Here is a 22,208-nt window from a genome sequence, read left to right on the forward strand (position 1 = left end):
TAAAAAAAAAAAAAAAAGCGGGCTGGCGGGCTGGCCCGCCAACCAGCGGGTTAGCCCGCGGCAGAGCGGGCCAAAAGCGGTGCGGGCTAGAGTAGCCCGCACCGTGGCGGGCTGGGAAAACATCAACCCAAGCCCGCCTTTTTTGGCGGGCTGGGCCCGCAGGCCCAGCCCGTATTACCGACTCTACTAGGGTTTCAAATTTTGGGATGTTACATATCCCCAATCCTGCTACGTATTTTTCCTCTGTAAATGAAATGAAAAAAAATATTAATTACAAATTAAATACATATACACAACATACAAATTGTTTTCATGTACTTACAATCTCATCATAGGTGATAGCAAAGCTCCTGGATCCAGCCCTATGACGCATTGTCTGTAGCCTGATGTTCCCAGTATTTCTCTGGGAGAGAGCTTGCAACAAAATGTATAAAAATTAAATTAGTCAAATTGGACAAAAAATTTATAATTAATGTAATAATATCATACCATTTGCTCAACCGACATCCTAAAATACGCAAAGCTCAACCAGTCTTGCTCTGGGACTCTAGTAGGTATATCTGCTAATATCTCCTGCAGGGGCCTCGTCCTGTCACTTTTCTTCTCCCGCCACAAGTCAGCCCTTATGTTCTTCCATGCCACCTCAAGTCTCTTGATGGTATCCGCCCTCAACTCCTCTCCCAATATACATTTACTTTGTAATTTAAAAAATAAATTATATTCATTTCACTAATTTAAATAAAAAATAAATTAAATAAATAACAAATAATAATCAAACAATTAAGTAATTCAAATAAAAAAAATATAGATTCATTTAACTAACTTAAAAATATTATAAATAAAAAATGAAATACATAAATAACAAATTATAATCAAACAATTAAGTAATTTAAATCAAACATCTATTCATTTGACTAATTTAAACAAAATTATAAATAACAAATTAAGTAAATAAATAAAAAATTATAATCAAATAATTAAGTAATTTAAATAATATATATTTATTTAACTCATTTCAACAAAATTATAAATAAAAAATTAATTAAATAAATAAAAAATTATAATCAAACAATTAAGTGATTTAAATAAAAAATATATATTCACTTCACTAATTTAAAAAATTATAAATAAAAAATTAATTACATAAATAACAAATTATAATCAAACAATTAAATAATTTAAATAAAAAATATATATTCATTTAACTAATTTAAACAAAATTATAAATAACAAATTTATATTACTTTCATCACTTTTCAACTTTATTGCTTCTTCTCTACTGTGATTTTCTTCCAATCCTTCACATAAATAAGGAACAAAGTCTACTACTAACCAAGAAGGCACACATACTTATTATATAGCTGGTCACCTTTCTTAGTCGGTTGGCCCAATTCATTCAACGGCACTCATCATCATGGATAGATCTCTGACTATCAACCTCCTATAGGACCTGTTCCCCTCAGAGTCTGCAAAATTTAATTGAAAAATTATTTATATATTAATTAAATTAAAATAATTTTTATATAAATCAAATAGTTGTCAAATTAAAAAAATGAAATAAACACTTACCCACAAACTCTACTTCAAAACTGATCTAACGTCTTGGAGTAAGATGCTGCTAATTATGGGGATTCTCATTCCCCTGAACCTCCTCTTCCTCCTCCTAACCAACATCAACATGGGGTTATTCATCTCCTGAGAAATGAGCCTCCTCAATAGGCTGGATATCATCATGCTTCATAAAGTCTGAGATATTGTTCTCGTTCAAATCGTAGTCATGAATGCTTGGGAATGGCTCACCAGCATCATCACCCCCAGCACCATGATCCTCGCTGGGTCCTCCACTATGAGGATATACCAGCTCCTTCCCTGGTCTACGAGTTATCCTAATAATAAAAAATAGCAATTGTAATGAAAAATATATTTTCCAACTAACAATTATATCAAATAATAATTATTTCTATTAACTCTAAATAATAATAATTGAAAAACAGATATTTGTACATTTAAATTTGCTATCAACTCATTAAAAAATGATTATTTCTATTAACTCTCAATAAACTAGTATATTATATAAAAAAATATTTCTATTAACTTTAACTAAACCTGTCTATTAAACTCAATATAAAAAATATAATAAAATAAAAAAGAAAAAAGAAAATAATTTATAAATAAATTTCTATTCTTACCTGAAAATGTGGAATACTATCTAGATCTAGATACATCTTGTGGAGAGAATTCGACAGAGCTTCGCTTCACAATTCTATGGCCGAGGGGGGTATATATAGGCTGCACTTTTCTAGCGGTTATACTAAAACCGCTAGAAATTTGTAGTGCTGCTAGTTCGCTGCCACTCGCATGCAGCCACGTGTTAGGCCTCCTCGAGAAAAATAAAAAATTTCTAGCGGTTTCAATGTAAACCGCTAGAAAATTAGTTGGAATTTCTAGCAGTTCCATAACCGCTAGAAAATACAATGACGATTTATATTCTCTAGTAGTTCCAGCAACAAAATCGCTAGAAATTAAATGCTAGAAATATAGCACGAACTTCATGCCAAATGGCACGAACAGTTCTGGCGGTCACTTTCTAGCAGTTGGTTTAAAACCACTAAAAATGTGTGGGTCCTGCACACTTTCTGGTCAAAACGCTGCAGATTTCTTGCGGTTTGTGTTATAACCGTTAGAAACGTCTACTTTTGTAGCGGTTTTTTTTAACCGCTAGAAATGGATCGCTAGTAATTTACCCTTTTTTTTTTTGTAATGAATCAAGAAAACATTTAAATTACAATTAAAAAGTTGTTTTTAAATGCTCGAATCACTATTCCGAACAAGCTCTTCATCTATGCCTTCATCTTCATGCCTTCAACAATGCCTTCGTCTTCCATCATCAACACCATTTGGAGTCACATGGTCGTCATGAAACCAAGCTTCCTGCATTGACAATTAATAATGTGATTGTGCTTGGGGGTCTTTAGATCTTCCGACTGCGAGTCATGGGCTTGTCTTCTCTACTGTCTACGCAATGCCTCTTTCTCATCGTTGCCATCACAGAATGTGAAATGGTTGGAGGTTGAAGGAGGTGTGGATTACTGCCAACGATAGAGGTGGGAGATTTAAAAGGAGCTCACTAACGGTGAGTGAGAAGCTCACCGGTGGTGTGGATGAGAAGCTTGTCGACAGTAGGGGTGAGATGCTCGTCAGTGGGAGGGCTTAAGGCTCCTCACAACCAAGCTTGAATGAGAGAAGGGGAGGAACAAAAATAGATTTTGGGGGATGCAATTACAAATCATAGGAGGCGAGAAGAGAAGTCAATTCCAGCAATTTTGATAGAAATTGAATTAGGAAATTATTTAATCCTCCTCCATTTTAAATATAAGACTTATTTTATAATATAATTTATACTATAAAATGAGTCTTATATTTATGAGCAGAGGAGTGCTATCATACCAACCAAACAAATATTTTGATGAAAATCAATTTCATTTCTACCTCCATGCTTGGCAATTCCAACATGCCAAATGAGCTATGTAAACTTGATAGGGGTTTCTAATTAAAAATCTAATAAATGTCACATAGAGAAAGTTGTATTTTGTTATAAAATTGATTAAGAAATCTTTCTCACTTTTGCCCAAAAATTCTCTTATAAAAAGGAATTAGATAAGTTTATTTTGATTTTTTGAGTTAAGTCATAAGGGCATTCATTATTTACGGGAAAATCTCAAAAGGTGATTATTAAATTTCAAATTTTCAAATCAATATTGGTTACTATACTCGTAAAGAAAATTACTACATTTAAAAAGCAAATGACCACATATTTTTGTAATAGTTCCTAATTTAAAATTTTGAAATTCAGCAATATTTTTTTTATGAGATTTTTCCTTTATTTTATAGGGGAGAAAAAACAAAGAAGAGATGGCGTAAGAGTGAGTAGACATCGTGGATATTTTGCGTAAGGACACATGTGAAAAATAATTATGATCATTATTAAAGCACAGGTTCATATTCATGAGGAAGCTACAACTAGGGGTCAGCATTCGGTTTTTCAGTTCAGTCATCGATGATAACCGAATTAACCGAACAAAGAAGATTTTAAACACCGAATCAAAACCTATTAATCGAACTAATAGAAACCGAATTAACTAAAATATTTCGATTCGGTTAACTGATTAACCAAAATATATAAATATGAAAAGTGATTTTAAATAAATAATAATAACAAAACATAATTACAATCATTAATTAATAAATATTTCATCATTTAATGTGATTTATTATAATAATATTTATTATAACGATATTTGTTAAATATAAATATATTTAAAGAGTTTACATGAACCCACACATATATTTATTATAATAATATTTATTAAATCTAAATATATTTATAATATATTTGATTTGGTTTTTCGGTTATAACCGAATTTTTTTTCTACTAACCGAACTGAACACTGAAACTGAATTATTAAAAAAATAAAAACTGAATATATAACTGAAAACCAAAATAACTGAATTAAAAAATTAAAATTAAATTTGGTTTGGTTTGATTTTCAATTAGGTTTTGCTTACCCAGCAACTGTGGGAGAAAGAAAGGCACGTTCTACGGGTTCCCATTCGGTGCTCATCAGGTGATGAGCACCCAATACTCATCACCTGATGAGCAATCTGGACAGTCCAGATTTAATATTATTAAATAATTATTTTGAAATAGAAAAAAATTATATTTTTAAAAAATAATAGTTAAGAAATTATTTTTATTTTTTTATTCTATACCTATTAAAATAATAATTTTAAAAAAATAAAAATAAAAAATAAAAATAAATGTGAACCGTCTAGATTTGATAAGTATTAGCTGCTCATTTAAGATTGACGAACACCCAACGTAAATCTCACGTTCTACACGCAATTCAACATCTAACACGCACAAACACGAAGATTCCGACAGCTCTGTCCACTTCTCCGGAAGTTTTGTTCCCAATTTTCGAAGTTCAAGCTGAGAAGCAAAATCTAAAGCTCAACAAAGCTAAAAGCAGATTCTGGATCTGAACCAAAATCCAAAGCCGAGCCAACACAAGGCATAAATATAAAGTCTCTTCCTCTTCGAAAGATTGTTCCGAGCGCCAACCTTTGAACTAACCCCACAGAGATTGGGGCTTCTGGAAACAATCTCTTATTATTATAACTTCTTCTTCCTCTCTGATCGGAGATGGGTACTCTGACTACTACTACTACTCCTATCGTCCCTTCCATGCTTAAGCCTTCCTTCTCTGATCAACGGCTTTATCTTTTTCCCCACAGAAGGCGACCCTGCAAGAAGAAACAGCCAATCTCTCCTGTATGTATGCTTTTTTTTTTTTTTTGGGTTTCTTTCGGTTTTGATTTGAATTTCGGAATCAAGATGTCTTGGGGGTTTTAAAGATGGTTTCTTTTTCTTGTTTCTGATGTGGGTTTGGTGGGATCAGGTTGCTAGGTTGTTCGGGCCTGCGATCTTTGAAGCTTCAAAGCTCAAAGTTTTGTTCTTGGGTGTGGATGAAAAGAAACATCCAGGCAAGCTTCCCAGGACTTACACCTTAACCCACAGTGATATCACTTCCAAACTCACTCTCGCGATCTCTCAGACTATAAATAACTCTCAGGTAATTCCTCATCTGAATATTTTGGTTTAATTCTCGTCGATTTGTTTTTCCCAGTCCTTTAAATCATCAAAAACTGTCAAAAAAACAGAGGAAAGCAGGGGATCTTACATCCCTGCTTGACCCAGTTTAGTTTAACATAGAATTTGTGGATCAGAGGAAGAATAAGTTACAGATCTTTCAATTTGTTTACTGATTAACTAATAATTGAATATTCTTAGAAACAAGTTTGGAGATTGAATTGCAGCTACAGGGGTGGTACAATAGATTACAGAGGGACGAAGTGGTGGCAGAGTGGAAGAAGGTTAAGGGCAAGATGTCCCTACACGTTCACTGCCATATCAGTGGAGGTCACTTCCTTTTAGATATATGTGCCAGGCTTAGATACTTCATCTTCTGTAAGGAACTTCCTGTGGTAAGCTCTATACATGATAATCAAAGTTTAAGACTTGTTTGGCCATCTCAATTCTCAAACACAATAGAAAGAAATGAACCAACTTTTGAATTCTGAATCCACTAGGTGTTGAAGGCTTTTGTTCATGGGGATGGAGGGTTGTTCAACAACTACCCAGAATTGCAGGAAGCTTTGGTTTGGGTTTATTTCCACTCAAACATTCCAGAATTCAGCAAGGTCGAGTGCTGGGGCCCACTTAAAGACCCGTCTGCACCTAAAACTTTATCAAGTGGGCCCCAGGAAGAGCAGGCCCTTGGGTCGGCAACTTCTCCAAGTAACACTAACCTGGACCTACCACAACCATGTGATCAAGATTGTGACTGTTGCTTCCCCCCCATGGCCTTGAGCTCAATTAAATGGTCCCGAGAACTTCCCCTTCACAATGACAAACTCTATAGTGGGACCCAGCAACCAAATGTAAACTCTTCAGCTTAGCACAAGTATGAGATGCGTCTCATTTTCTCTCTCTTGTTAATAGTGATCACAATTCACAGACGCACAAGTTGTTGGCAGATACTGCAGATTGTGTTGAATATTATTGGGAAGGGAAGGAAAAAAAGTCTTTTTTAGTGTAAATATCAGATCCTATTTTACATGAATTTTTGTGAATGTTGTATTCAAAATTATTATTTTTAATAGGTTGGTGAGATGGGACAAGATAGCAAGATAGGGATGAATCAGTATTGAGATGAACCACATCAGAGGCCTTATCTCGTAGAAAGAAGGCTTATACTTGTATTGTAGGTCCTTCCCCTTTATTACTGGGAGACAGATGAATCACGTTTAGCTTTAAATTTAGGGGGAAAACAGAAGAAAAAAAAAAATGAAAAAAAATCTCTTTATAACAATAGAAAACATCTTTGATTTTGGTATCCATTTTGCTTGAATCAATACAAAACATCTGCTAGCAAAACCTGGTAGAATTGGTAGATAACTGGGTCCCTTAAACATGATGTTCTGGATTTGAACCAGGCCGTGTGTATGGAAAAGACTTTGTTAGGAGAAGCAAAACCTACTTTGGTGATTTATTTTCTACGTCTCAGGAGGATTAGCCTCTAGCTCCACTTGGTTTTTACTAAAAAAAAATACACAACATCCATTGTATTGTTCTGTTCCAATAGCTGATGGCTTGCCTTCTTGGATTACTCTAAGCGGTGAGATTGTTTATAAAGCAAATAAAATAAATTATCCAGCTCTTTCTTGTCTCTTTGACACAATTTTCTAGAACTTTAAGCATGTGCCAATAATCTCATAAGTTTTGAAATTTGGTGAGAAGTTTCCCCAAATTTATGTAAATAATTGCTTTTACATTAATTTATCTGCTATTTCACTAATAAAATATTGCACTAGTCATTTATCATTTATCATTTTATTCCTCTTACAAATGATTCTTATCAGATTGAAGGAAAAAAAAATGAAATGAAAAATGAAATATTGTGGACCTGGGTCCTTTAAAACTCAAAAAGAAGTACAAGAAATGTGAAGAAGAAAAAAAATGAACGAAAGATGAAAATAAAAAATAGTAGGAAGAATGTCAGAACAGAGAGAATCCCACGTTGATTAATTAAATTATGAAGAAAAAAAAATCTAACAAGAGTAGCATGATTAAAATAAGGTCAAACCAGGTAATAATAGCGTGTTTATATACAAAACTTTGGGAGACATACAGACATGCGTCTCAGGATGCCTCTGAGATATAAACTTAATCCTCAAACTATACAAAGCAAGGTAGCTCTTCTTTACAAGGAAAAGAAGTTGGCCACGACTCTACTACTAAAACTATAAAATCGACAAAAACTGTATCAATATACATAAATATTAGCAGCCACAACGTCACTCTATAACTGCCCTTCAAGAAGTCCACTTTGATGGTGTCATAAAGTGTGTTAGTTTCCCCCCATGCTGTCCTGAAAGTCACCTAATAATAGTTCTTCCAAGCGACGATGCTCCAATTTCATTCTCAGTGTTCTGCACCAACATATATGCATTTTCAGTTTTGGATCTTTGTCTGTAAACAATCTCTCAAAAGTGGTTGATTGGTTTTTTTTTTTTTTTTTGGCGCGTGTGTAGAGAGAGAGAGAGAGAGAGAGAGAGAGAGAGCTTTCAAAAGTGGGAAAAGATAGGAGACAATTATAAAGAAAAGGACTGAACAAATAAACAATGAGATCTAGCAGAAGATCGCACTCACTTTCTGAAAGACTAACTTCCGTTCCTCAATATAAATCTTAATATTGAAAAACATGTAAAACAATGAAGTACCAAAATCTATGAATTACGCAGAAGTTTTTCCTTTCCATTTTCACACTATGCCATCGTAAAGAGTGCATCTACTTGTAAAATTTCAAAGATGGATAGGAAATTTATATTTAGATCAAGGGTATTTTTGAAAGCAAGTATTTATCATACCTAGAATTTGCATTAGGACTTATATTTCGGGACAAAAGGAGGATGTAAATCAGGACTCATATTAGGGATGGAGGGAGTACTTATGAACAAATAGAAATAGAAAGATAATGGCGTCATGCACCACAATGAGAATTCAGAGCAACTGCAAATTCCTCCTCTGAAAAATTGTAAAAACTAAATGATTGTGCAGGCCCTCCTATGAGAAAGACGTAAAGGTGATTTTCACACATGACCATTCAAACTCATCGTCATAAACATGGTCAATCAAGTACTCAAATAAACAAGAGAAGCAAAGGAGGACAATGGCATTAGTTTTTCCTCCTTTCAATGAATAATTTACCTTAGACTTAGGAGAAGGGAATATATTCCAAAACCTAAGTGTTTCATCTCCAGCTCCAGTGACAATGTTCTGGTAGTGCAAGTCATCATCACAAACAGAAGAAAACACAAATACGAAGTTAGAAAATCACTCTTACAAATAGCTACCAAGCCTTAAAGGAAAAGGAGAGTGGAAAGCAGCTGAATTACTTGTCCATCAGGAGAAATGGCAAGATAAAGAACCCTATATGTATGGCCTGTAAGAGTTGCCGCCTGAATCAACAGACAAAATAAGTAGATGATATTGTTCAGATTAGGCAAAAATTGTAACACGTGCCATTTTTTAGCATAGATACAAGTTTTACCTTTGACATGGTGGGATATCTCCATACTATTATTTGGTTCTGCGAGTAGCCATGTGTGCTGACCAGTTCATTGACATTTTTCGACCAGACAAGATTGCAGACCTGCCATAGGGCCACGAGTAAAAGGTCAAATGTCAGCCCACTTGTGTCCACACTAATCTCCCCATATGAAGGCTATAAGTAATCTACGTGATAAATGGTAGAAGAATCCTCCAGAGTTATTAGCTCTGTCAAGAATCTTATGCTGCACAAAGGTCACTAAAATATGCAGCTTTCCATTTACATCACTTGGGGTATTGAGATTTGTCATGTTCATGGAGAGTCAGGTGTCCTGACAAGCTAGCCAAGAGTGCCCACGATGTGGGTGGTGATGCTGTTTCATGGAAGAGAGGCAGGGCTTGTAATAGCCAGGGTTGATATATTGTTTGTAGTTTCAAGCTAAACACCTGCCTTGATTTATTCCCGAAAAGAAAAAAGAAGAAAATGCAGCTTCCTCATTAGATATATGACACAGGCACCTCCAAAATTATTTGCAAGAATTTAGTTTCCATTATACCAGTTATACTGGTTTGGAGAGAAAACCAAAATGGACGTTATGTCCCCCTTGGGGGGGGGGGCTATTTGAAAACTTCTCCTGTCACGAAATCATCTTAATAATTGGAAACGATTTTGGTGGAAACTTAGGTCACGAATGAGGACTAACTTTGCGGGCAAGGTGCTGTATGATGCAATACCAGTTCATTGTATTCAAGAGGAACAAAAGCACTTTAAAGCTAATCAAGGGTGCCCATTCCCCAATAAGTACTAGAAACCATGAATCATATATTTGTTGACCATGACTTTCCAAGAACCATATCGTTCAGATCATCTTTCTCCATTAAAAATGCTTTAAATCCAAGAAAAGTGAATTATAGGGTATGTCTATAATATATTGAGTAAGTGATGGGCTGTTGCAGCAATGAAGATATGTCTATAATTTTTTTGAAAGAATGCGAGCATGTCTATAATTTAATTTCACAGCTGACAATGAAGAGATGATTCATGGGGATAGTACTGTGATGATCATTATTTTGTACAATATTCAGAATAGCAGAAATGTAGCAATCCTTAAGCGGAAGAAAGCTTGTTCTGTTGCAGCAATGAAATTAACATAGCATCTACAGTATTGCAAACCATGGTCTAGAACAAAAAAATGTAGCTAAATTATCTTATCAGCATTTAGGGAAACTGCAGCATCCAAAGCAGAATTTGGACTGGACTGTTTTAATCTGAACAGGCAGCTAAGCAACTTGATTGCAACTTTGTGGAAGCATTGCATTCTATTCAGATGTGTGGAACAGGGAGATAAAAGTGGCATCTCCACACGCTGATTAATTTTGAGGGTATTTTATGACCAATGCCTTATATTGGAGAGTTTGCCACATGGTTATCATAGGGGTGATGACAATGCCGACTAGTGTTGATTAAGTAATCGCATTAAAAGCTGGTGGCTCCTCAAGGATTCAATAGCAAAGCAAAATGGTGGCTCCTCAAAGTAAAATGGTACAAGTTCTTTGATTAGTTTTTAATCCTTTTAAGAAAAAGAAACACTTTCGACAAGATCCTTGAGCAATGGTTTCAAGATTCCAAGCTGTTCTACCAAGTCACTGATCTCTAACCTCCTTTCTTTACTACAACAGTTATTTCATGGGCCTTTTATCATTCTTTTGTTCTTGAGTTGGAATTACACCACTTACTTTCAGCTGAAGTAACTTTCCATTCAGTACATTTTGCTTGGAAGACTCTAGTTATTTCTTGATTTAAATGAGTGATCAAAATTATCCTTTAAAAAGGAAACATGTTTTTTTTAACCTAGCAACTAATCCACAACTCCAATCATTTCATAGTGCCGCTGAATAACCAGCTTCATATTAGTCCAAAAACAGAAGAACAAAACGTGAATTACATAAAAAAAAAAAAAACAAATACAGGGTAAGTGGTTGACCTGACTTCCGGTGTCGACACAACTTAAGTGTGAGTTTGTGGTTGTATTCCAGAAGCGAATGCTCCTATCAGCAGTTCCTCCTCCAGATGCAAGAAGTCCATGAAGATGAGGAGACCATGCAATAGCTTTAACGGCTGCTGTATGCTCACAGAACTTTAGGACTGGCTGGGTTGAGTGTTGATTCCAAACAAACAACTGCAAACATATGAAGTAAATTATAAAGTACCAATCCAGGAGAAGTAAAGTAGCAACAACAATGCTAGTGGATAAGTCTAAAAGGGGGTTTGCAATTGCATACTTTGTTGTCATTTCCTCCAGATGCCAACTCCCGGTGGTCACACGACCACTTAAGTCCACATACCTAAGAAGATGCAAAGCATAATAATTGATTTCAGGCTGAGTTTCATTGGTTTTAAGGTAATCTAACATGGACTACAAGGTTGTGCAGAAGAACAAAGACAAGGTGAACTCCCCAAATTAACTGACCAGATAAGGCTGGACTAAATAGAAACAAGTCTGACCTCTGACTTGTGCCCTGAGAATTTACCAATGAAATCTTCCTGTGCACGGATATCTCGTTGATAAATATTCTTGTCCCGGCCACCAGAAGACAAAAGAGATGAACTCCAGGCCAAAGCCCCAACACGTAATCGATGACCCTCCATTGTTCTGATCTTCTTGCATTGAGATGCATCCCAAATCTATATGAGGAATAGTAAGAGGAAGTTAATTGCTTAGCAGTCTTCTTGGTCATAAAGGCGTGAGCAAAGCAAGTTTAAAAATAGTGAATATGACAAGATGTAATGCAAGTACGAACACCTCTAATTAATTTTCACCATGTCGTATTCCCATTTTCCCTCTCAAAGGTTAATGAGCTTAGAGGAACGATAATCAGAGTATACTTTATTCTATTCCATTTAGTATATGCATATAACTTGCCAATTTATTTTAGCTTGATAGCCATTTTCTTGCCAACAGTAATAGAGGAAGCCATCGAGGGGGCTTGCTTCACCCACAGTATATCTAGCAACAAAACAAACGTTACCTGGACTTTACCATTGCTAGCTCCAACGGCAAGATGTGTGCCACGTTGAGCCCAACTGACTGAACAAACACTGTCGTCATTCCCCAGGTCACATAACTTAGTTACCTTCATGAGGGAAAGCAAAATGAGATGAGGCAAAGCATAATATGCTTATCCATTGTCCTCAAATTATATTCATTAAGGAAGATTATAGTGACACTGGGAATATTGATTTAAGAAAAGATTAAAACAACAATAACAATAATCGAAACAGAGTCTGCCAAAAACAATTATCGAACGAGAACATACCTTGCTACTACAAGCATTCCACAAATAAACACAAGCACCCAAGCCCACAGCCAAAACATTGTGCGAAGACCAATCCACAAGATTCAGATAAAAATCGTCTTGCAGCGCAGGAGCATCTAGAACCTTGCAAAACATTATATTGTCCACACCCCAAAATGTTAAATAACAGTATAAGAAGAGAAAGACAAGAACGACAGTATATTTACTTTGTAAGGCGACCGTGGAATCTTCTGAGGAGCCTTGACCGGGCTATGATTGGCTTCTGGCACCACATCATCGAACACGAACGGTTCAAGCGAGTGCATGGACTGGCAAGTTTCAGTTTTGTAGCGAAATATATTTCGGTTTGGTGGCGTGGATAAGCCCTTCTTCTCCGGCGTCACCGGAGATATAACTCCGGCATCAGGCCCGAATAACGCAGTGCGCAAAAGCGTGGTGTAGGTGCTAGAACTGTCTTCTGCTGTAGAATTTTTAGGCGTCGAGATACCGAAGAGCGCGAAATTGGAGCCAGATCTGCTGGGTATAAACCTATCAGAGTAAATCGTTCTGGAAGGTGATTTATAGTGATTAGAGTTGATCAAACGGTCAATAGGACGGGAAGGAGCTAGATTGTCGAGGGAGATAGGAGCTAGAGCCACATTGGGAGGCAGATTGAGGTGAGAAGATTGTGAATGCTGAGTGCCGGACTCGTCCATTGTGGAAGAGGGGTTAGCTGACAATGGCTCCTAATTTTCCCGGGAAATCCAGAAGAGGAGCTTCGTTTTTGCGGGAAAATCATATAACTTAGTGTACTTGTACGGGTTTTGGCAAAAAAAAAAAAGGTGTATTTGTACGGGTGGGGCTTGAGTTTTTTGGTGTTCTGTTTTTTGGGCCAACTTTTTTTGGGCCACTCTCATGTACCATTTTATTTATGCTCCGTTTGGTAGCATGGAAGCGGGTGGGAGGGAGGGAAGTGGAATTGGAAGTGGAATCCAAATTTAGGGTGTTTGGTAAGCTGGAGGCCACTTCCATAAAACTCCCACTTCCGTCAAAATTGCTGGAACTCACTTCCTTGGTCCCCCTAGGAGCCCAGTTTCACTTCTCATGGAACTGGCTCCGTGACTATTTTGCCCCATGCCTACCCTTCCCTTTGTTCAACACCTGCTAGCATGACGGCAGATGGCGATGATTCCGGTGGGCACGATGATGGACGGCGTCGACGCCGGTGACCACTCGGTAGACGGCCTCTCCTTAGCCGAGGCTCACAGATTGCTCAAAGCTTCTAGCGATGCTCTTACCGGCATGAGATCTGGCGCATAGAGGGCGACAGCAGCGGCAGCGGAGTGGTGCGGATCTCATCTCTACTCTTTTCCTCCATGGCTCCTCATTCTCCACCAGATCTCATCTTATCCCTTCTACCTCGTCTTCTTCCTTCCACTTTCTAATTTTTTGCTTTTCCATTTGTAATGATTGAAGCTTGCAAATCTTAGAACAAAGTTTACAATGCAAATGTTGAAGCTCATGAATCTCCCCAAACAAGAACCTTGTGCTGATTTGCTTGCTTTGAGAGGTTTTCTGGTCTCGACTTTTTAGCATGATTTTGGTTTTTTTGGGGGGTTAATCTCCAGTCTGTTTTCTTTTTTGATGACTAGAATATTGTTGTCTTCTAATCATTCAATTGTGTAATTTGTGATTCATAGTTATTGTTTCTTTTTTACTACATCTGTTTATGGTGGTCATTGGTTCTTTCGACTGTGCTGGTGGTTTTTGGTGGATAGTTGCATCTGGTGTGGGCTGGATTTTTGAGCGGTCGAGTTTTTTTTAGCCCAAGGATATTTTGGTATTTTCACATTATATATTTTAGGGAAAATTAGTCTGAGTCTTCCAACTTTTAATCTACTTATAACTCAGTTACTCAATTATAACTCAATACAATTCAGTTCCTGAATTTTTGACTCGTTATAACTCAGTCATTTACTTTTTTGGCTTTTTATATTATTATCTTTATCATCTTTTACGTGTCAGACATTAATCCAAGTCAGCTTCACATGGCAAAATTTCTTCTACCTCAGCTCCAGAGTCTGTGACTGAAACGGCCTCTCTTGCGTCAAAGGATGTTCCCACCTCCGATGATCTCAAGCTTCAAAATGGCTTCTCGACAGCCTGTACTCTAATCAGAACCAACTATGCATGTACTCGCAATTCTTCACAAAATAAAAAACATTAGAATAAACAAGAACCTAGCTTTTGATTTATATATGCATGCAAGTGATTACGGCTTTTGTGATTAGAAAGGTGATCCGGTCCATGGATAGTGAGTTTGAGAAGGATGACATTGTGATTCATCCATCTTTACCAGTAGCAAGAGTATTGTGTGGTGACCTTACACATTTAAAAAAAAAAAAAAATACTGATCGCAACATTGGCATTTCATTGTCTGATTTCCTACGCTGCTTGGGTGGATTGGAAGTTGGAGAGAAGGAGAGAGGCGGCGGGAGAAAATGGGTACTGGGAGGAGAGAGACGGTCAGAGAGGTCCAAGGTGGCGTATAAGTTGGGTGAGTTCAGAGAAAAGGAGGGCAAGCGAGCTAGAGGCCGCAGACGTGGAACTGAATAGGAAGAACTTTTGCCATGTGGAGCTGACTTGGGTGAATGTTTGACACATAAAAAATGATAAGGATAATAATATAAAAAGCAAAAAAAAAAAATGGAGAACTGAGTTATAAGCAAGTCAAAAATTCAGGAATTGAGTTGTACCGAGTCATAATTGAGGGATTGAGTTACAAGTCGGTTAAAAGTTGGAGGACTAAAAGATTAATTTTCCTCATATTTTAATTAAAATTTATACCCCATTTCACCAAACATGTTTTAAAACTTATTTCCTTTTCTACTTCCATTTCCACTTCCACTTCCCTCAAAAACTCTTTCATTTTCTCTTAGTTAGATCGATTCCGTCCAAAATGGGAACCAGCCTTGCTGTTTGTATAAAATATTAATTTGTTGGTTAACAAAAGGGTTAAAGGGTATTTTTGTTGTTGAATTATTTTCAGAAGATTTTTATATTATAATACATGATAATATTTATTTTTAAATTCAAAAATCAGATTTTATGCAACTAATAGTAATGCTTAGGGATGGAGAAGATAGTTGAATAAAATAAGGATGATCATCTTGAATTTGCATTATATAATTCACTTCAGAATTCATATCCATGAATGATATATCACAAGAAAAATCATCGTCATGGTAAGTTTTACAATTAAACCAATCAATCGATATCAATGTTATTAGACACATATAGTAATCAAGATGAATGCGACGGAATAATTAATGAAAAATGTATCAATATTAAATGTTTAGATCATCTGGTAATCTTGAAATTTGATTCACAAAATGCATAAAGTTGATATGGTAGTAATGGAAAATTTCAATTGTAACGTGAATGTTTTTCAAAATAAACATGTCAACTATTTAAAATCAATGAGACCGTTCTGCTATTGTAAAAGCTAGCACAAGCAATGAAAAAAATTGATGTGAATGATAGTGGTTACAAATTTTAATAATTGGTGTAAATATTTTATTAAAAAGATACTCCCACTATTCAAATTAATTAGATCATTTTGTGATTTTAACCTGGATTACACGTCTAAAGTAGTATACAAGAACTTCTCAAGCTGTGGTAAGGAGAAGCATTGTTGATAAAATAGGGCAGTAAAAATTAGAAACTCATAAATTTAGGGTCAATTTGAAATAAATTTTAAAAAGTAATTTTAATTAATCAACACATGAGGGAGTTGTTAGGATACTTAGACGTAAACATGAGAATCGAGGGACGTGTTCTCCCAACAATTCACTCATGTTTAATTAACTACAATCACTTTTTAAACTTAATTAACAAACAGCTTAATTCAGATTAATCACAGATTAATCATTTTTAATTATAAATTTCCAATCCAAACAAAATGAAAAAGAAAAACACAAGCACACATATTGCAAAAATAATGCAATATAATAAAACTCATGTCAATCCCGTGATTATAGATCAAAATGAAGAGTTTTGACTTGAGAGGATCCAACTTACATGTTGAAGTACACAAGCAGTAATGGTTTATTTTTCATATTTATAGCTAGGCTTGCAATGTTAATGTTGAAGTACAAAAACAGCAATGATCCGATAATGGTTTTTAAGAAAAGACAAGCCTTCCTCCTCCTCAGCGAAAGTTAATGTTGGAGGAATAAGTAAGGCCGACACACCAACTAGAAGGAGCAACATTCCAAGCTATAACAGTCTGTCTCGTAGTGTACGATGTTATCTTAAACGACAAAGCTTGTCCACCTAACGTCGCAAATGCCTGATACGAAGCCCCCCAGTTATGGCTCATACTGGTCCATCCTGTATTGCTTCCTTTCACCCACATGCTTCCTATGTCTCCTCCTCCTCCTACATTCATCACATACACAAGCAGCCAATAGCCATTCCCTTGGAAGGCGAATCTCAGCCCTCCGTTCCTCCGGCACGGCACTCGCCGGTACAACACCGGCACGATCCCGGCTCTCCAGTCAGCTATTTTCATGAATGCTGGCTTTGACATGTCGAAATGTATGCGTGGCGGGTTGCACCACCCCCCGTTGTCGGAGGGTTCCGCCCAGTTTGGTGGGCAGAGGTTGGTCGCCGTCACGGTGGTGAATATGACGTCTCTGTGGCAGGTGCTTGATTGGTAGCATTTTATTTGATAACATGTTCCACAAGCGAAGCCATTGTTGAAGAGGGTGGAGCTCAGCGCCACTGTGTCTGCTCCATATCCATTCATGAACAAGTTCCCATACCCACACGCTCCTCCTTTAATATATGAATTCAAAACAAGAATTATTAACACAAAAAGCTATGTCAAGTTATATAACACAGAGTCTTGTTTAACTTTTATTTTGATTTTAAATATAAGACCCCAATCTATTTTGTCTCTCATATTTATACTTTTTTTTTTCAAAGTAGTTCTTCTAACAATTATACCTTTAATCAATACACTTGATTAGTAAAGCTATTTTAGAAAAGATAACACATATTTATTATAAATAACTAATTTAACTTATTTCTTTAATCTCCTCAAATTAGTTAACTAGCTCTTATAATTGAGACCGGTGGTAGTATATATATATTATATTGATTAACCCTATTCATGTGAGAATTAATGAACGTACCCATTGTGGCAGAAGCTGTCTCGTCGCCGTAAAAGGTGGCGTGAGCAAGAGACCACGGTTTCGGTCGGAACACTCCAGCGGCGGCTGCTGGGTTTCCGACGACTGTGAGGACCCATGAAAGTAGCAAGAAGCTACCAAAGCGAAGGAAGGAAGCCATTCTTGATCGAAGAGTTAATGTGGTGTATGATCGATATGGTCATTGACTTGTACATCATGCGTTCTTATATACACAGCGCAAAATGCCTTCGTGTTGCCCACGAAGCTACAATCCAAGGATCTCTCTACTCTTCAAGGCATTATTATTAGTTTTAAAATGTATCGAATTGAATGAGAAATGGAGAAACAGATGAATAAACTGGGCCACATTGTACACCCCTGATCAAGGTTTGACCTTTTATTTTAAGGGGAAAATAGAAGTTGGTGGGGTACAATAAGAACAAACAAATATTTGGAGTTGAGGTCAGTGTTGGAATTTGTTCTATTCAATGTTAGGACGTGCGGGCAAGTTGCAAGGATTACATTAAGGATCGGTATGCTTCCAGAAACATAAATTATGATCGACCATGGAAAGCTAACATTGGTTAATTATTGATACAAATTATATAAACACGTATGCACCCTCCTAACTGATAATTAATAACTCATTTCGTCAGGTAGATATTCCTTTATATTCTATACAAAGCCCAAATACTTACAAAGTTACAACTAATCAGGCTATATAAGAACTTCATAACAGTTGATCATCAGATCGTTGGTAATTAAGAACAAGAATATTTTACTTCAATGTCTTTCTTCGTGGATGACCTTGAGAGCCTTTTGAGTTGATATGTAAGTCACTTTCATATCAAAGTACGTAGCTTTTATTATTTGGCTCCTCCCCTTATTAGCGTCGTTGAGTCTGGCACAGCAAGACTGTTCATAGATGCGATCACAAACACACATTCAAATTAAATGATCAGATGTTCATGGAGAAATTACACGTATATATATATATATATATATATATATATGCGTATATCCACTAAAGTCTATTAAAGGGACTTTGGTTATGGACATGGTATTTCTAGTCAAAAGCTCATCAATCTAGCTTTCACTTGGTTTGTTAATTGCGCCCACGTCTTTGCACAGAGATTTAATTAATTTTAGCCAGAAAGAGATAGACAGCAGAAATTAAGTACATTATAGGACCTAATTGTTCAGTTAATTTTGATCCTAAATATAAGACCCATTTATTATATTTATCAATTTTTCCTAAATTACCCTATAGATATTCTCTCAACCATAATCAAGTAAGTGAGGGAGGAAGAATATTAAGAAAAATGATTATGGTGTTTTAGGAAAAACATGCTATATTTCTTATAGTTAATTAACTTACCTAACTTCTTAATCTAATCAAATTAGTTAAAAAGGTTTTATATTAAGGACTGGAGGAGTAGAATTTATCAACACTATAGATTAGATTTAGAAGAGAACCACTTCTTTTGAGGAGATCAGGAACGTACCACACTGCTCAAGGGTTACTTCCTTCTGGTAATGTAATCAATCGTGTAGTGGAATCATACAGCATTGGAGTGCCACAGCTGAGACAAATTCCATTCAGTGGTTAAAAATGACGCTCTACCATCATCGATTGAATCAGACTAGTACTAAAAATATGTATGAGGTCAATTAATTAAAGGATAGTTTCATATTTACTTGGTGCATTTCACAGTGTTAGGAGAACCACCACTTGAAATCGATAGTATGGTCCCAAAGAAGGAAGTATTTTCAGTACCACAGTTTGGACAAGCGCCCTATATAAAAGTGAATCTGTCAGCACTTAATTAGCTTGTACAAAATTAATCAATATTATAGCCTAAAAGAAAATAGTATCGCTACTAAATTTTACACCTTCAGAATCAAGAAGTCTTTTACGACTGCATTTGTGAGAGCCTGAGCTAGCCACAGAATGAAGGGAAGAGCAGCAAACCAAGTGAGAATGAAACTATAAGGCTCCGGAATCTGCAGCACTCAACAATTCACAGAATATCTGTTATGATATAAATCATTCAAAGTATCTGAAGTTAACCAAAAAGAACCACTCATGTTTTCCTAGCTTTAATTTCTGCAGAAACTTCATCTCTGGTTTCTCATAACTAAAATTGTTTCCTAAACAATCATAAACGTATGCTAATAACTCTGCGGACTTTAAGAGGAATTGAGCCATCATGCACTAGTGCATAGTACTTGTGGTTCACGATTAATTTCTTGGATTGATCAATTAAGTCTCTTGATATTGAAAAAGGAAATCAAACATAAGAAAGGCTCTAAAAAATCAATTACTTGCAATGTTAGAACAGGAGTAGGGAAAAAAAAAAGAAGACCGTACCTCTATGAGATTTGAGATCTCAAATCCAGTCAAATCATCAAGGAAAAAGAACCTAAGAAATAGAGAAAAGTATTAAAAAAAAGGGATGAAGTCATGAGCCAACTCTTGTAAACAGTCAATCCACATCAGATGAACACACGGTAAAATCACGTCCAGTTGCCTCTTGCAAATGCCAGTCCAATTGCTAGTGTAAATAACTATAAATTATTGTAATAAATGGAAGAATATTTATTGCTAATATAACTTAATATAATTTGATTACAATATGCATGCACTTATAAATAATTAGAGAGAGAAGAAAGTTGCTTACAATCCTAATGAAATGACGGTTGCTGGGACGTTCAGTAAGAGCGTCTTTAAGTAATCAACAGACAAGTCACTGTAAACCTATTCAAAGAGATGATGCCAATTAAGAGAGAAATAAAGATTGGACGGACATCAGAGTCTAATAGTCATGATGAACCGCATCTTATTACAAAGCCTAATGAAATATTCTAGTTAATAAGGAGAATAATGCCACTTGATCATGCTAATATCTTTTGCCACTCTGAGTGTTTGTAATAATTGATCTATAAAACTTCCCTGTACTTCAACCTCAAAAACAAGTCCATAATGATTAATGATTGGTTTAATCAACTACCCCTCTCTGGTCCTTATTATAAGAATCTCCTGCATGTTTCATAATGTTTTTTTTTTTTTTAATTTCCTGAAGCATTAATTTTAGCTAATTTTCTTGACTTACGTAAAGTAATTTATTGAAGTTTATAATAAGAAACAAAGTGAATACTACAAAACAGGAATGAGAAAACAGATTACAGACTATCACTCACCTTTCTACTACGAAGACTGCATCGTGGACCCTCAACTACAATTTCACTTCCTTCCATCTGGGAAACAAACTATCAGATCAGAAAATATGACTAGCAGCCGTCTTAAAAAACAAATTGACAAGTATGAATTTCAGGTTGGCATGATATACTTTTCGTCAGTCAGGGAGAAGGTGATCATATATATATAAAATATTTGAAGATGAAAACAGCAAAAGGCGAACCTTTAGCCTCAGCTTCAACTCATCAAACTCTTTATCGCTCAAGATTGGATTTCCAGAAACATAAGCCATAGAAGCTTCCAGAAATTTTTGTTCATCAGAACCTGAAGTGAACCAAAAATGACTTAAAAAAAAAAAAAACAAAGAAAGATAAGCAATAACATGAATCCACTTATCACAGTTGCTAAAGCTACTCTCAGTGATTCGTACTTAGCATGACAACGCTGCTTCCTTCCCACATAAGTTCTTCCTTGAGATTATCAAATTCCTCATTCGACATAATAGCCTTTCCCTCATAGTAGAATGCCTGTCGATTGAAATTAATAATTGCCCAACTTAATTAATATCTAAATTAAGTTAAATATATAAACAACTACTAAGAAGAAGAAGATTTTGGCGAACATATATGTACTTGCAGTGCTTGAAGAAATTCTTGTTCAAGTTCGCCGACTGATTTCTTCTCTTTCTTGTCTATGCTACAATACGGAAGGATTTTACCGTCAACGCCTTCTTCATCTTCTTCAACCTTGCCCGAAGGTGGTGGAGTGACACCTTTTTTATCGGCGGTGGCCTTAGTGGGGAGTAGAAAAACGCGGCGGCGGCGGAGACAGAAGTGGCGGCCGTTGAACTGAATCAAGTGGACTCCAGAAGCATCAGGAGAGAATAAGGAAGAAATTGAAATGAAGGGTCTTGTGTTTGGGACAATGAATGGACGAGGGCACGTTAATGTGAAGGCAAATTTGTGAGCCATAATGTTGTGAAACTGTGACTGCTGACCAGTGAGAAACAGCGAGTGAAGTAACGAAGGATTTGTTTGGAAATGGAGGGAAAGAAAGAGATAAGGCAAGAACAAAGTATGTGGAGGGAAACGTAACGGCCATACTCTTTGTTTTGCTTTCCAATTGGATAGGAGGAGGATCAGATTAATGCCGATATTCTGATGCTTAGGTTTCGATTCACATGTTTCTAGTTTGTCAAATCAAAATGTCTGGTCTTTTACGTTGTGCCACGCGGGTGTCTTGAGTTGGCAGATGACGTGGACCACATGAACCCCAAAAAATTCCATATTCGGGTCTATTAATTAGTTGGGCCTTGGGCCCGAATTTGACCCTCTTCGCACGGAGC

The 22,208-nt window shown here is 36.1% G+C and overlaps 4 protein-coding genes across 5 annotated transcripts; 1 reads left to right on the forward strand and 3 right to left on the reverse strand.

Moving 5' to 3' along the window:
- Window positions 1-4,917: 4,917 nt before the first annotated feature.
- Window positions 4,918-6,831, forward strand: LOC114757517 (protein STAY-GREEN, chloroplastic). The gene is made up of 4 exons (XM_028946594.1): window positions 4,918-5,332; window positions 5,460-5,633; window positions 5,878-6,045; window positions 6,151-6,831. The coding sequence occupies exons 1-4, from the start codon at window positions 5,204-5,206 to the stop codon at window positions 6,517-6,519; spliced, it is 840 nt and encodes a 279-aa protein (XP_028802427.1). The 5' UTR covers window positions 4,918-5,203; the 3' UTR covers window positions 6,520-6,831.
- Window positions 6,832-7,621: 790 nt separating this feature from the next.
- LOC114757519 (protein FIZZY-RELATED 1) lies at window positions 7,622-13,249 on the reverse strand. 2 transcript variants are annotated; one of them, XM_028946596.1, is made up of 10 exons: window positions 12,697-13,249; window positions 12,491-12,613; window positions 12,203-12,307; window positions 11,679-11,858; window positions 11,456-11,518; window positions 11,158-11,352; window positions 9,174-9,275; window positions 9,019-9,065; window positions 8,831-8,899; window positions 7,622-8,052 (listed from the first exon to the last, which is right to left on the reverse strand). In XM_028946596.1, the coding sequence occupies exons 1-10, from the start codon at window positions 13,183-13,185 to the stop codon at window positions 7,971-7,973; spliced, it is 1,455 nt and encodes a 484-aa protein (XP_028802429.1). In that variant the 5' UTR covers window positions 13,186-13,249; the 3' UTR covers window positions 7,622-7,970. The 2 variants fall into 2 exon arrangements, with proteins under 2 accessions (XP_028802429.1, XP_028802430.1); XM_028946597.1 differs by having other exon boundaries at window positions 9,019-9,081.
- Window positions 13,250-16,679: 3,430 nt separating this feature from the next.
- On the reverse strand, window positions 16,680-17,824 carry LOC114757508 (putative expansin-A30). The gene is made up of 2 exons (XM_028946583.1): window positions 17,668-17,824; window positions 16,680-17,308 (listed from the first exon to the last, which is right to left on the reverse strand). Exons 1-2 carry the CDS (start codon window positions 17,822-17,824, stop codon window positions 16,680-16,682), a joined length of 786 nt encoding a protein of 261 aa, XP_028802416.1.
- Window positions 17,825-18,203: 379 nt separating this feature from the next.
- On the reverse strand, window positions 18,204-21,957 carry LOC114757501 (PGR5-like protein 1A, chloroplastic). The gene is made up of 10 exons (XM_028946577.1): window positions 21,496-21,957; window positions 21,294-21,390; window positions 21,087-21,187; window positions 20,866-20,922; window positions 20,346-20,422; window positions 20,036-20,087; window positions 19,558-19,668; window positions 19,363-19,460; window positions 19,170-19,247; window positions 18,204-18,579 (listed from the first exon to the last, which is right to left on the reverse strand). The coding sequence occupies exons 1-9, from the start codon at window positions 21,832-21,834 to the stop codon at window positions 19,178-19,180; spliced, it is 1,002 nt and encodes a 333-aa protein (XP_028802410.1). The 5' UTR covers window positions 21,835-21,957; the 3' UTR covers window positions 18,204-18,579; window positions 19,170-19,177.
- Between the last annotated feature and the right edge of the window lie 251 nt (window positions 21,958-22,208).

Source organism: Neltuma alba, unplaced genomic scaffold, assembly GCF_004799145.2.
Source record: "Neltuma alba isolate B1F8T4 unplaced genomic scaffold, ASM479914v2 tig00010603_pilon, whole genome shotgun sequence".
In the NCBI taxonomy this organism is placed as follows: Eukaryota; Viridiplantae; Streptophyta; class Magnoliopsida; order Fabales; family Fabaceae; genus Neltuma; species Neltuma alba.